The sequence below is a fragment of the Macaca nemestrina genome, chromosome 15, assembly GCF_043159975.1.
Source record: "Macaca nemestrina isolate mMacNem1 chromosome 15, mMacNem.hap1, whole genome shotgun sequence".
Classification (NCBI taxonomy): domain Eukaryota; kingdom Metazoa; phylum Chordata; class Mammalia; order Primates; family Cercopithecidae; genus Macaca; species Macaca nemestrina.
In genome coordinates this window covers 88,148,006-88,162,186 of record NC_092139.1, presented here as the reverse complement: position 1 = coordinate 88,162,186, position 14,181 = coordinate 88,148,006, and the positions used below count along the sequence as shown (strand labels likewise).

The 14,181-nt window shown below is 53.9% G+C and overlaps 1 protein-coding gene across 2 annotated transcripts in view; it reads left to right on the top strand.

The window, feature by feature from the left end:
- LOC105480654 (protein phosphatase, Mg2+/Mn2+ dependent 1F) overlaps positions 1–14,181 on the top strand; it is a 33,785-nt gene that overhangs the window by 7,657 nt on the left and 11,947 nt on the right. Inside the window, exons 3-5 of one of the 2 annotated variants that reach the window (XM_011739737.3) lie at positions 5,875–6,026; positions 11,559–11,761; positions 12,206–12,394. In XM_011739737.3, the coding sequence (XP_011738039.1) occupies positions 5,875–6,026; positions 11,559–11,761; positions 12,206–12,394 (544 nt within the window). The remainder of the gene's footprint in view (positions 1–5,874; positions 6,027–11,558; positions 11,762–12,205; positions 12,395–14,181) is intronic. The other variant, XM_071080063.1, reaches the window with a different exon arrangement.

Sequence of the window (14,181 nt, the reverse complement as noted above, 5' to 3'; positions counted from 1 at the left end):
TCCTCCTAGCTGACCTTCTTGCATGCAGCATCTCCCTGTGTGCCTTCACACCTCCCCACTCTACCTGCTGTGTGTCTGTGGCTCCTCCTCTTGTAAGGACATGGGCATTTTGGACCAGGGGCTGCCCTCTTACAGTGTGACCTCATCTGTATTTCTTTTCATGGAGAATGGGGTCTCGCTATATTGCCCAGGCTGGTCTCGAGCTTCTGGGCTCCATGAATTCTCATGTTTTTGGCCTCCTAAATGCTGGGATTACAGGCATGAGAGTGCTGTGCCCAGCCAATGTGACCTCATATGGACATAACTAATTACATTTGCAAAGACTTTAACTCCAAATAAGATCATATTCTGAGCCACAAGGGCTGGGACTTCAACATACCTTTTTGGGGAACAATTTAATGCATAACAGGTGATAAGCAGTAAGTCCTGTTTCTGATGCATGTGATGGATGAGGAGGCAGAGGTGGGTAGATTAAGAGGCTGGTCTGAGGCCTTACAGTCAAGGAGTGGCAGGCCCACATGGCACCCCGGCCACCATGATCTGAGAGGTAGTTGGCGCTGTACCCCTTCCACAGGTGAGGAAGCCAAGGCACAGAGAGGTAGCACAACCAGCTTAGCAGATTTCGGGGAAGACAGAGAGTTATGTGTCCACCAGCAGACAGTGTAGCTGTCTCCTAGGCTGACCTCAGAGGTCCCTTCCTTGGAAGACCCTTGCCCTCCCCTTCCATTTATTCATTCATTCTGGAAGTATTTGTCCCAGGAAAGATAGTAAAGGACAAGGTCTCTTCTCGAACCCTCTCTGCTCAGATGGGGTCTTGGAGTCAGGCTGTCTGTCTGGCACAGGGGACAGCTCATGGAGGTGAGCAGGCTGGTGGGCCACATGCTGTTTCTGTGAACCTAGTCCCTTGCTGAGGGGATGTGCCCATGGTCCCCAATCCCAGCATCACCCAGATGACCTGAAATATCACCTGAAGCCATGACAGGCCCTCAGCTATAGCTCCCTCTGACAGAGCCTCTGTCCTTGGTGCTGCCTCAGTATCCCCCAAGTGTGCACTTCCTTTGCCCCTTGCAGCAAATCAACTCTGTTCCTGACACTGACCAAGGGCCTATTTTCCTTGACCCCAGGCCCCAGCAATCAGTGACTTGTGCTCTCCCTGTGCGGCATGGGTGCAAACTTTGCTAAGTGTCAGCCACATGCAAGGGCCATGCCACCCAGCATTCCCCACAGCCGCCTAGAGCTCAGGAGGAAAGGCCCAGTGACCACGCTCCACGAGGTCGTGGCATGCACAAAGGGTGTTATTGGCTTGTTTTGAGGAACTATTTTAAAGATGTGGCACAGAGTGAATCGGCCCCCAGTGGTGGAGCAGAGTGGGCCCAGCGGGGGTGCTGCGCACGGGAGGTGAGGGAAGTCCCCACGTTTTGCCTTCTTGAGAGGAGCAGGTGGCACTCTACAGGGAGCAGGGGAGTCCAGACCAGGGAGTTCTGCAGCCACTGGGTCTTCGTGGAGGTGGCATGGGGCCATCGCTGCCCTGAGGCGAAAAGCCAGGCCCGGGACAGAAAAGTTGATGCACCTTGGCCCAAGCGTGAGGTGACCAGGCAGAGCCAAGTGGTGCCAGCCCCAAACTGGGAATCAGGTGGAAAAGCCGTCCTGGGGAACGACAGAGCCCAGGGGTTTGCTGGGCCTGCGTGGGGCACAGGTGCTGAAGACGGACAGGCCATAGCACCGGGGTGACACATCAGCCTTCAGTTCCTGGGCAGGGGGAGAAGGGCGTGGAGCAGGGCCCCAGGGAAGGATCCAAGGTGGGAGGGCCTGGAGGGCTGAGGAGTGAGTAGGCAGTGCAGGTGACCTGCCCAGGAGGGCCCTGAACCAAAGTTGGGGTCAGTGCTGGGGACACAGGGGAGGGCAGTGGGTTTTGGTTTTGATGTGGGAGCAGCCGGACTTGTTGAGCAGCTGCTGTGTGAGCCAACTAGTGATGGGTGTGACCAGGAGGGGCGAAGAGCTCCTGAGCCTCCTCAGCCCCCGGGAACCCACCTTACATGATGGACTAAAATGGAGTATTTGAAGGTGTTATTTGTTCCAGCAGTCGTATTGGATTTATTTTTTAAGTTAGTTTTGTTCTTTTCTAGCACGTTCTTTCACACGCAGGTGTGGATGTGCGTATGTGTAGTCAGCACTTGGGGTCTGAGTCTCACATGTTGTCTACACTAAGTCCGGCTGTCCACACACACGCACTCACATGTGCTCATACATAGTCACGAGTTCCACCTCCCAGCTCTGCTTCTTGTGTCCCAGCCTGAGGATGGGCTCTTGGGCATGAAGGACTTTGAGCATCTTGGTCCCTGAGCTCTTTCACAGATTGCAAAAGGCATCCTTCTGGAGGCTATCCAGGAGTCACAACACCCGGTCTGCAGGGGGCTGTTTATGCCTTGTCTCCCTTCTTGTTTGTAGCCTCCTGTCACATACTTGAGTCCCTGAGCAGTGCATACCATACACTAATGATTTGAGTGTGGTTTTCATCTCTGCCACTAGATTATAAACCCCTTGTAACAACCCCTGCCCCAAAGTCGGTGAGACAAGTGTTTCTCAGGCACCTGGGCCTTGCACACAACTTGGCTTGTCCCTGGAGCATCTTCTTGCCTTGTGCAGGAGCCTGCTCTGCAGGGACCAGAATCAGGGTGGATCTGCATGGTGCAGTGACTCAGGGCTGAGGGCCTCTAGGGCGTGTCCCAGGCCAGACCCTGGGATGAGGCAGGAGCTATGTCCAGGAAGGGGACGATGGTGGCCCTTGGCCAGGCATTGTCTGGGTCCCCACAGCCGGAAGCTGCCTCCCTGCCCCCAGCAGCAGTGTCGGGTGGGCAGGAAGCTGAGGCCTGGCCTCACCGGGACCAAGGGAAACAGGCGTCCCTCCTCTCTGCTGTGCAAAAGGAAAACCCAGCAGTTGGCAGGAAACCCCCAAATGGCAGAGGAACTCATTTCTCATGTCTTGGCTGGTTGTTTTTCAAAGGCAGTTCCAGAGGCTTCTCCCATGAGTCACCCTTTCATTTAAAAAAAATCAGGAATCCACTGAGCATGGTGGCTTACGCCTGTAATCCCAGCTACTCGGGAGGCTGAGGCAGGAGAATCACTTTCTGAACCCGAGAGGCAGAGGTTGTGGTGAGCCAAGATCACGCCATTGCACTCCAGCCTGGGCAACAAGAGCGAAACTCTGTCTCAAAAAAAAAATCAGGAATCCATCCCGGTCGATTCCTCAGATCATCAGTAGATGCCTGGGGTGCGCAGCCCCCACGGAATAAGACCTGCCAGCCTGTGCCATTGGAAGGTCCTCGCCTTCCAGTGAAAGCCGGGAGTGTCAGCCCAGTGCAGAATTACCTCGTCACCCCAGGCATGCCCTCCAGCCCCCACTCTCAGGGACAGGCACACAGGGGTGAATGTGTGTCATCCAGCTTCCAGGGCCCCCACTGGGTGGGAAGGCAGATTCCAGGGGTCAAAATGCATGCTAGAGGCCATAGGGCCACTGAGGGAGTGACCCCTTCTGCCCAGAAAAGCCAGGGATGGCTCAGAATTTTAGACACTTCTTCCCACAGCCCTCCTCAGCCACAGCTGGCTTCAGTGTCCCTACCTCCAAATTTCTTCCCCTGATCTGCCCCATGGCTGTCTTTTGCCCTGCCTACCTGCTGAAAGACGCTAACCCAAGGTTAACATTTCCTCCCGTCGGTTTGTTTGCAGCTTGCTGCGACTTCCCTTTCTACCCACTACACCTCCTCGACTGCTCAGCTCTGTTCTGTGACATTGAAAGCAGTGACCCAGTCTCACTTCTTAAAACGTTTCCTTCGTGGCACCCAGAAGGCCACCCTTGGGGTCATCCCCACTTTGCTAGCCATGCTCTGGCCCTGTTGGACTCAGCCCCCTATCCTCATTCATTCTGAAGCTCCATCTCCTGCCTAGACCATGTTCTTGCAGGCCCTCAGGCCTCTTGACCCCTGTGGAAACAGAGCCCATTGCCCATCCCCTGCCTGATCCTGTTCCATCCCCATCAGGATAATTGACTGCACCACGAGCCTCCTAGTTGCTCAGAACAGAAACTTCAACACTGTCCCTGCCTCTCCATCTATACTGCCCGACTCTGTCCTCTCCTGTTTGTCTCCACGGCCCTGCCCAGCCCAGGTCTTGGACTCTCTCCTCTAGACAGTCATCCCCTCCCTGCCAGCCCACCCTCCACACCAGGGTCAGAGAGGCATAAAAGCCTCATCTGATCATGCCATGTCCCTCTTCAAACAGACCAAAGGCGGCCAGGCGCGGTGGCTCATGCCATTATCCTAGGACTTTGGGAGGCTGAGATGGGAGGATCACTTGAGGGCAGGAGTTCAAGACCAGCCTGGACAACATAGTGAAACCCCACCTGTACAAAATTTTACAAATTAGCTGGACATGGTGATGTCTGTAGCCCTAACTACTCTGGAGTCTGAGGTGAGAGGATCTCTTGAGCCCAGGGGTTTGAGGCTGCAGCGAGCCATGATTGCACAACTGCGCTCCAGCCTGGGAGACAGAGCAAGACCCTGTCTCTAAAAATAAATAAATAAAACCCAGACCAATGGCAGTGCTTCCATGTTAGCATAAAGCTTGGCCTGCCCTGTTCCCACAGCCCCTCACCCTGACATCCCCTCACCCCAGCAGCCCCTATGGCCCCGTCCGCTCAGGGACCTCATGGACCACGCACAGCCACTTCCTCTGCTGACAGCCCCTCACCCTGGCAGCCCCTATGGCCCCGTCTGCTCAGGGACGTCATGGACCACGCACAGCCACTTGCTCTGCTGAGTGTGCCTGTGGGTCCCACAGCCCAGGATCAGTTTCCTGGAGCTGCTGTACAGATGACCACAGACCCAGCAGCTTAAACAACAGAAGTGTGCCTCATGGTGCTGGAGGCTGTTGTCTGAGATCAGGATGTTGACAGAACTGGCTCCTTCTGGTGGTTTGTGGGCAACCCTTGGCATTACCTGGCTTGTAGGCTCATCCCCCAGGTCTCTGCCTCATGTTCCCATGGCATTCTCCCTGTATGTATGTCTGTGTCCAAATTCCTCCCTCAACTCAGAGCGTCTCGTTCTGTCGCCCAGGCTGGAGTGCAGTGGCACAATCTTGGCTCACTGCAACCTCCACCTCCTGGGTTCAAGCGATTCTTCTGCCTCAGCCTCCTGAGTAGCTGGAACTACAGGCACGCGCCACCACACCCAGCTAATTTTTGTATTTTTAGTAGAGATGAGGTTTTACCATGTTGGCCAGGCTGGTCTCGAACTCCTGACCTCATGATCTACCCACCTTGGTCTCCCAAAGTACTGGGATTACAGACGAGAGCCACTGCACCCAACCCAAATTGCCCTTTTTTATAGAGACATCAGTCATTGGAGTAGGGGCCCAGCCTGCTGCAGCATGACCTCAACTAATTCCATCTGTAATGACCCTGTTTCCAAATTAGCTCCATTCTGAGGTACTGGTGGTTAGGGCCTCTGTATGAATTTGGTGGGGGACATAGTTCAACCCAGCACACTCCCTACCCTCCAGGGTCCCCAACTGGCATGGGTGATTCCTCTGCCCTCCTGTGGCCAGGAGCTGTCATCAGCTTGGATGTCAGGCAGTTTGCTTGACCATCAACAGCCCCCTCCCCGCCAGCCCCAGGCCCAAGTTTGGTCCAGCTCCCCACCAGATGGTTGCGCGTCTGCCTCTGCCGTCGTGTGACCTTCCTGTCCCAGCTCCCCAAGGACAGGGGCTGCCCTGCTGGCTGTCCTGACCCCTCAGCATGTGGGCTGACAGTTGGGGAAGGGGTGCTAGGTGTAGTCTCCTGCTGGGTGCTGCCCCTCACTTCCCCCTCCTCATCCCTAGGAAGGCCCCGCCACCACTTGCCGCTGCTCTGACTCATGAAGCAGTTTCACAGCTTCTACAGACAGACCTTTCCGAATTCAGGAAGTTGCCCAGGGAGGAGGAAGAAGAGGAGGAGGAGGATGATGACGAGGAGGAAAAGGCCCCTGTGACCTGTGAGTTCTCTTTCTACTGAGGCGGCCCCAGGGCTGCTTAGCAGGCAACAGACAAAGGGTGAGGACATTGTGGGGAGCCCATTGATTGGGGTCCCTAAGGGTGCTGGGGCCCTTGCTCACAACAGCAGCAGAATCAAGGAGCAGAGAAGGCTTGGGGCCCCAGCGAGGTGGAGGGTGGTGGTCACAGCCCTCCACAGGACACGTGGTTCCCAGTCAACCCACGAGGCAGGGGTGGGTGGTGCAGACACCCTCCTGTGTCCTGTCTAACTGAAGTTCCAGAACAGCCCAGGAAATTAAAGATGCTTGTCCCATTTCACAGAGGATCTCACAGGCGATTTCTGGTCACGCAGCCAGGTTCAAGTGCCCTCAGTGTTGTAACTCGGTTAACATGCACCCAGGCAGGCGAAGTCAGGGTCAGCCAGGTGGCATGCCAGCAGGTCTCGGGGGACAGCAGCATGGTCCCCTCAACACTCAGGCCCTCTGCCTCAGCTGCCCCAAGTCAGGATTCTGTTGGATGGAGAAGCTCTACGGTGTCCGTGAGCCCCATGGTTAGATGCTGGTGGAAACTTGTCTGTCAGCCTGCTCCTGGGACAGCCATAAGCACGGTGTGGCCAGGGGAACCCAGAAATGGAGAGGGCTGCAGAGCCATTTCACAGAGGATCTAATCATTAAAAAGCAGGGCTTTTATTTCATGTGACTTTCTTTCATTCTAGTAATTTCTTTTTATTGTATTTCGCCAAAGTATTGGTTGATGTTGGACCAGAAATACAGGGAGTGAGAATCGCAGGCTGCAGCAGGGGTGCCACAAGGGGGTAGCAACCCCCCACCCAGCTGAAAACTTGTCCCTGGACAGGCCAGCAGGCAGCAGAGTCGTAGTGGATTTTCCCTTCCTTGCCATTTCCTGTCTGCCATTTCCTTTCCATTCCTTTGCCATTTCCTTTCCTTTCCCTGTTGTTCTAAATTCTGCATTACTAGTGCATGCGTGCATCCAGGGAAAAGCAAGGCACAAGGTGGGAGAAGAGAGAGAAGGCGAATACCCGAGGCGGCCAGCATCAGTCGGTGCCGGCGCTCTCCTCCTCGCTGTCGTCGCCTGCCTCCGCCCTGGCTCCCTGCCCGTATTCCCTGGGAGCGCAGCCTTGCCTTAGCCTGGGAGACAGCTGTCCACAGTGACAGGCGGCCATTGTTCTCGGCCGAGCCAGCGGGCTTCCGGCCGGTGGCAGCTGCTGCTCCTCGGCTTTGCGGCCCCACCAAGGGGGCACCGCCACCGCCCAGCCCCGCCCCGCCTGACAGGCATCTGTCTGTCCACGCGGGAGACAGTGCCACCTGCCGGTGAGAAGGAGTGTTGCCGCGCCGGCACCAGCCCAGTCCTTCGCCCGGGGCTCCTGCAGGCCTGGGAAGGAGGGAGCGCGCAGCCAGAAGGAAGTCTCGCCTGCCGCTGCTTCCCTGTCAGAGCGCCTGGCATGCAGGCCTGCCTAGCAGCCTTGATCATGCGCTCCCTGTCACGGAAGTAGAATGTAGTCAAGTTTTTGGACTCCAAGCCATTCTAACAAAATTGCGTCAGAGTGGGAATTGTATTATAAGAAAGAGCGGGAGCTCTTTCTTTCTCTCAGTTCCCCATGTCCTTGGCATGTAGCCTGTGACACTCAGCTTCTGCCCTGTTTTCTATTACTTGGCTTGGAACTCCTGTCTTCGGCTGACTGGCCCTGACTCACCGTGTTTGCCACATGCACCTGGGCTGGCAGGAGTTCCAGGAGAGTTTGTGCATTGAAGTGATGTGAGTCCCTGAAGCCAGAGCCCCCATGGTCTCCTTTGGGCCTGTTACTGGTTGATCTTTTCTTAGGAAGTCAGGCTTAGGTAGGATTTGGGTATTTTTCCTTTTCAAATGAATATTGTAGCTTGTATTATTTGTTGCTACGTAACAAATTGCCCAAAATGTAGTGGCTTAAAACAGCAGACATTTATTCTCCCAGTTTATGCGGGTCTGGAATCTGGGAGCAGCTTAGCTGGTTCTGGTCCAGGGTCTCTCACTGGGTTGTGGTCACATGGATGCCGGCTGGGCTGGAGGGCCTGCTTCCAAGGTGGTTCCAACACATGGCCATTGGCAGGAGGCCTTGGTCCCGTCCCATGTAGACTCACCATGACGCTGCTTGAGCGTCCTCACAGCTCAGATTGAGTGATGAGAGGGAGGGAGGAAGAGAGAACATGCAAGGCGGGAGGTGCAGGGCCTCTTTGTTTCATAGCAGCTGAAGCACACGCAGTCACTGCCACTCTCTTCATCAGAAACAACCAAGTCCTACACTCAGCAGTGAGAAGTGAGCTCCACCTCGTGAAAGGAGAAGTCAAAGAATCTGTGGACGTGCTTTAAAGCCACTGCCATATGAGACTAACACTTGTAATGAAAAATTGGGAAAGTATTAAGAAAGTATACTTCAGGAAAAAGTTGTCCATGGAACTGCCACCTGCAGACCTACTCTGACTCCTTGATTGTGTGCTGTTCCTGCCTTTTTTTTCTGGCCCTGGTGGTTTTCATGGACTTGTGGTTAAACTGCATATGTAATTTTCCTCCTTTTTTCACTTAGTATCATGACATAAGCATTTTACATGCTTTTAAACTTTATAAAAATCCATTTTTTAGTTTTCTGTGGTTTTTTTTTGTTTTTTTTTTGTTTTTTTTTTGTTTTGAGACGGAGTCTCGCTCTGTCGCCCAGGCTGGAGTGTGGTGGCCGGATCTCAGCTCACTGCAAGCTCCGCCTTCCGGGTTCCCGCCATTCTCCTGCCTCAGCCTCCCGAGTAGCTGGGACTACAGGCGCCCGCCACCTCGCCCGGCTAGTTTTTTTTGTCTTTTTTTGGTAGAGACGGGGTTTCACCGTGTTAGCCAGGATGGTCTTGATCTCCTGACCTCGTGATCCGCCCGTCTTGGCCTCCCAAAGTGCTGGGATTACAAGCTTGAGCCACCGCGCCCGGCCTAGTTTTCTGTTTTAAGAGACCAGGTCTCCCTCTGTCATCCAGACTGGGATGCAGTGGTGTAATCAGGGATCGCTGTAACCTCGACCTCCTGGGCTCAAGGGATCCTCCTGCCCCAGCCTCCAGACTAGCTGGGATTACATATACCACCGCACGCATGCAGCTAATTTATTTATTTATTTGTTATTTTATTTTATTTTATTTGGTTTGGTGGTGTTTGTTTGAGACAGAGTCTCGCTCTGTTGTCCAGGCTGGAGTGTAGTGGCTCAGTCTTGGCTCACTGCAACCTCTGCCTCCTGGGTTCAAGTGATTCTCCTACTTCAGCCTCCCAAGTAGCTGGGACCACAGGCACATGCCAACACACCCAGCTAATTTTTGTATTTTTAGTAGAGACGGGGTTTCTCTTTGTTGATCAGGCTGGTCTCGAATTCCGGACCTCAAGTGATCTGCCTGCCTTGACCTCCCAAAGTGCTGGGACTACAGGCATGAGCCACTGCACCCCGCCTGTTTGTTTTTAAGAGACAAGGTCTCTTTATGTTATCCAGGCTGGTCTTGCACTCCTGACCTCAAGCAGTCCTCCCACCTCAGCCTCTCAAAGTGCTGGGGTTACAGGCATGAGCCACTATGCCTGGGCTAGTTTTTCTTAATTAAACTTTTTGTTTTGAGATAATCATAGCTGCACATGGAGTTGTAAGAAATAATACAAAGAGATTCCATGTACACTTTACCCGGTTTCCCCCAGTGGTAACATTTTGCAAAACTATAATAAAATATCACCACCAGAATCCTAACATGGTCAAAATACAGAGCAGTTCCATCACCAGGATCCCTCCTGTCACACTTTTAAAGCCATCCTTATGCCTCCACCCCCACAGACCCCATCCCTAACCACTGACAACTACTAATCTTCTTGGCTTCTACCATTTTATTTCAAGAACACATATAAATGGAAGCATATGATGTGTAACTTTGGGGGACTGGTTTAATTCTCTGGAGATTAGCCCAGGTTGTTTGATGCATCAGGAGTTCATTCTTTGCCATTGTTGAGTGGTATTCGAAGGTATGGGTCGACCACGGTTTAACCATTTCCACACTGAAGGACATCTAGGCCGACTCCAGATTTTGGCTGCTCCAGATAAAGCTGCTATGAACATTTGTGTTCAAGCTTTTATGTGAACAGTCTTCATTGTTCTGGGATAAGTCCGCAGGAGTGCCACAGTGGGGTCATATGGATATTTCATTATGAAAACCATATTTAATAGCAGCTTAATTCTTCATCAAGAGACTCGCTCATTATTATTATTATTATTTTTTTAAACGGAGTCTTGCTCTGTCGCCCAGGCTGGAGTGCAATGACATGATCTCGGCTTACTACAACCTCCGCCACCCAGGTTCAAGCGATTCTCCTGCCTCAGCCTCCTGAGTAGCTGAGATTATAGGCGACCGCCACCATGCCCGGCTAATTTGTGTATTTTTAGTATAGATGGGGTTTCACCATGTTGGCTAGGCTGGTCTCGAACTCCTGACCTCAGGTGATCTGCCCGCCTCAGCCTCCCAAAGTGCTGGGATTGCAGGTGTGAGCCACCACGCCTGGCTGAGACTAGATATATAGTATTTCTAATTAATGGGCAATTATAAGTGATTCTGTACTTTGCCTTTAAATTATTTTTGTGTTTCTGATAATTTCGTTTTTTTTTTTTTTTTTTTTTGAGATGGAGTCTCGTTTTGTCGCCCAGGCTGGAGTGCAGTGGCGCAATCTCGGCTCACCACAAGCTCCACCTCCGGGGTTCACGCCATTCTCCTGCCTCAGCCTCCCGAGTAGCTGGGACTACAGGTGCCCGCCACCACACCCGGCTAATTTTTTGTTTTTTTTTTTTTGTTTTTTTTTTTTTTTTTTTGAGACGGAGTCTCGCTCTGTCGCCCAGGCTGGAGTACAGTGGCGCGATCTCGGCTCACTGCAAGCTCCGCCTCCCGGGTTCACGCCATTCTCCTGCCTCAGCCTCCCGAGCAGCTGGGACTACAGGCGCCCACAACCGCGCCCGGCTAATTTTTTGTATTTTTAGTAGAGACGGGGTTTCACCGTGGTCTCGATCTCCTGACCTTGTGATCCGCCCGCCTCGGCCTCCCAAAGTGCTGGGATTACAGGCGTGAGCCACCGCGCCCGGCCAATTTTTTGTATTTTTAGTAGAGACAGGGTTTCACCGTGTTAGCCAGGATGGTCTCGATCTCCTGACCTCGTGATCCGCCCGCCCGCCTCGGCTTCCCAAAGTGCAGGGATTACAGGCATGAGCCACCACACCCGGCCTCTGATGATTTCTTTAGGGTGGGTTCCCATGAGTAGAGTTGCTCCATGGTGGGATGGGAGACTTCAGGGGACAATCTACCAAACTAGACGTTTCTAATTCTGATAACAGGCTGCCATGTGCACATTATTGAGTTGATGTGCTCACCATGCCCTGGGAGGTGATGGGGGCTGTGCGGGCCCAGGTGGGAGCTGTCGGGGAGCCAGCGAGGCCTCAGCTGGTTTGGTTGGCACTTCCCTGACAATCCCTCCATTGTGCCCATCAGTGCTGGATGCCCAAAGCCTGGCACGGAGTTTCTTTAACCGGCTCTGGGAAGTTGCCGGCCAGTGGCAGAAGCAGGTCCCATTGGCTGCCCGGGCCTCACAGCGGCAGTGGCTGGTCTCCATCCACGCCATCCGGAACACTCGCCGCAAGATGGAGGACCGGCACGTGTCCCTCCCTTCCTTCAACCAGCTCTTCGGCTTGTCTGTGAGTGCTCCTGTCCAGACCCTTGGGAGAGCTTCGGAGGACTGGGGCAAGGGTGGGGGCTCCCCAGGTACCGAGAAGAGCTGTCCACCAAGGCCGAGACAGGAGAGACACCTGTCAGCCCCTGAGCTTGCCCAGCAAGAGACTAAGAAGGACAACAGTGTGAGTCTGTTATGAGGGAGGCCTGGGTGCCGTGTTCCCCTGACTCCAGCACCAGGAGTCACCTGGGGCAGCCCCTCATTTTATGCTTGTAGCAACTCAGAACAGATGGTGAAACCGAGGCTCCCGCGAGCTGTCCTTTTCCAAACCTCCCAGCTCATACACACATAAGCTGGGCGAAGGCCATACTGATTCTCCCAGACTCTACCCCATCAGTGCCTGGTGCCACACCCCCCTGGGAGCAGCCTGGGTCCTGCGGGTCTGTGACTCCCACCGCATTCCCACCAGGACCCTGTGGACCGTGCCTACTTTGCTGTGTTTGATGGTCACGGAGGCGTGGATGCTGCGAGGTACGCTGCTGTCCACGTGCACACCAATGCTGCCCGCCAGCCAGAGCTGCCCACAGACCCTGCAGGAGCCCTCAGAGAAGCCTTCCAGCGTACTGACCAGATGTTTCTCAGGAAAGCCAAGCGAGAGGTGAGGACTGGCAGCTGCGCCTCGGGTGCAGTTTGGAGGCCAGTGAGAGTCCTGGCCTCTGCAGCGGGAAAAACGCCAAAGAGGCTAGTGGTGCCAGAAGGTCCTCACTAAACACTGCCGGTGGTCCTGCCGTTTCTTCTTACAGTATGGGGCTAAAGGGGGTTGGTTCTCACTTGAACGGAAGCAGCACAAAGCCTGCCCCAATCCAGCATGCTGGGCCTCCAGGCCACATAGACCTGCCTGGTGTAGAGGGTCTGCTGGCCTCAGGGAAGACAGCCTGTGGTCAAGTGTTCCTGGGATTTTGTTTTAATGAGATATGGCAAGGTGACAGACACAGACTGGTACCTTAGCAAAGAGTTTACTACTCACAGTTCCCGAGAGGAGGGGCCACGCCTCACAGGGCTGTGCATGGGAAGCACTGAGGTAGTCGGGACGCAGAGGGAAGAGAGGGAAGCTGGGTCGGAGCCTTCTCTGCATCCTCCCCAGGTGTTGGCTGTCTCGAGGAATCAGCTGGCCCAGGAAGGGGCAGCCCCTCCAGGACCAGCAAGGCCCCAAGATGTCAAAGCATTGTAAAAGGGGGAATATGTAAAACGTGATTAATCTACTGCCTGCCTCCCCTTTCTCCTCTAGGCAGGGTCTCAGCAGACTACCGATGTCCTCTGGGAACACTCCTTCCTCGGGAGTTACAGCCACGTGTAGGGATGAGGCATTTGTTTCTGAAAGAAGAAAGAACACAAATGCATCAGGCCCCTCCTCTGTGAACTTACACACTCTGCACCTCACCAGCAGAATTTCACTAGGTCCTCCCTGTAGCCCTGTGAGGTGAATACTAACATTGTACCCATTGTAGACGTCGGGAAACTGAGGCTCAGATTGCCCTAATGAGAAGACACCAGGGGAAAGGTGCACTTTTGTCACACGCGCTGAGCACAGACCTTCGTGGAAATTAGCAGAGCCGGGCTTTGCATCTCAATAGAAAACCGTGCAGTCTCTGCAGCTGCAAGGACCCCACTGAAAAGCAGTCAGGCCTCTGCTCCTGGCCCCTCACCTCACTCCACCCCCCAGGAAGTGACAAAGGCCTCTGAGCTCAAGGCTGCCTCTCAGAGTAGAAAAGGGATTCTCTGAAGCAGGTATAACCGCTTTATTGAGGCTGAGCACAGTGGCTCATGCCTGTAATCCCAGCACTTTGGGAGGCAGAGGCTGGTGGATCACTTCAGGTTAGGAGTTTGAGACCAGCCTGACCAATGTGGTGAAACCTCGTCTCTACTAAAAATACAAAAATCGGGTGTTGGCTCACACCTGTAATACCAGAACTTTGGGAAACTGAGGTCGGTGGATCACTTGAGATCAGGAGTTTGAGACCAGCCTGGCGAAAATGGTGAAACTCTGCCGCTACTAAAAATAATTTTAAAAATTAGCCAGGGCCGGGCGCGGTGGCTCATGCCTGTAATCCCAGCACTTTGGGAGGCCGAGGCGGGCGGATCACAAGGTCAGGAGATCAAGACCACGGTGAAACCCCGTCTCTACTAAAAATACAAAAAATTAGCCGGGCGTGGTTGTGGGCGCCTGTAGTCCCAGCTACTCGGGAGGCTGAGGCAGGAGAATGGCGTGAACCCGGGAGGCGGAGCTTGCAGTGAGCCGAGATCGCGCCACTGCACTCCAGCCTGGGCGACAGAGCGAGACTCCGTCTCAAAAAAAAAAAAAAAAAAAAAAATTAGCCAGGTGTGGTGGCACGTGCCAGTAGTCCCAGCTACTCGGGAGGCTGAGGCATGAGAATCACTTGAGCC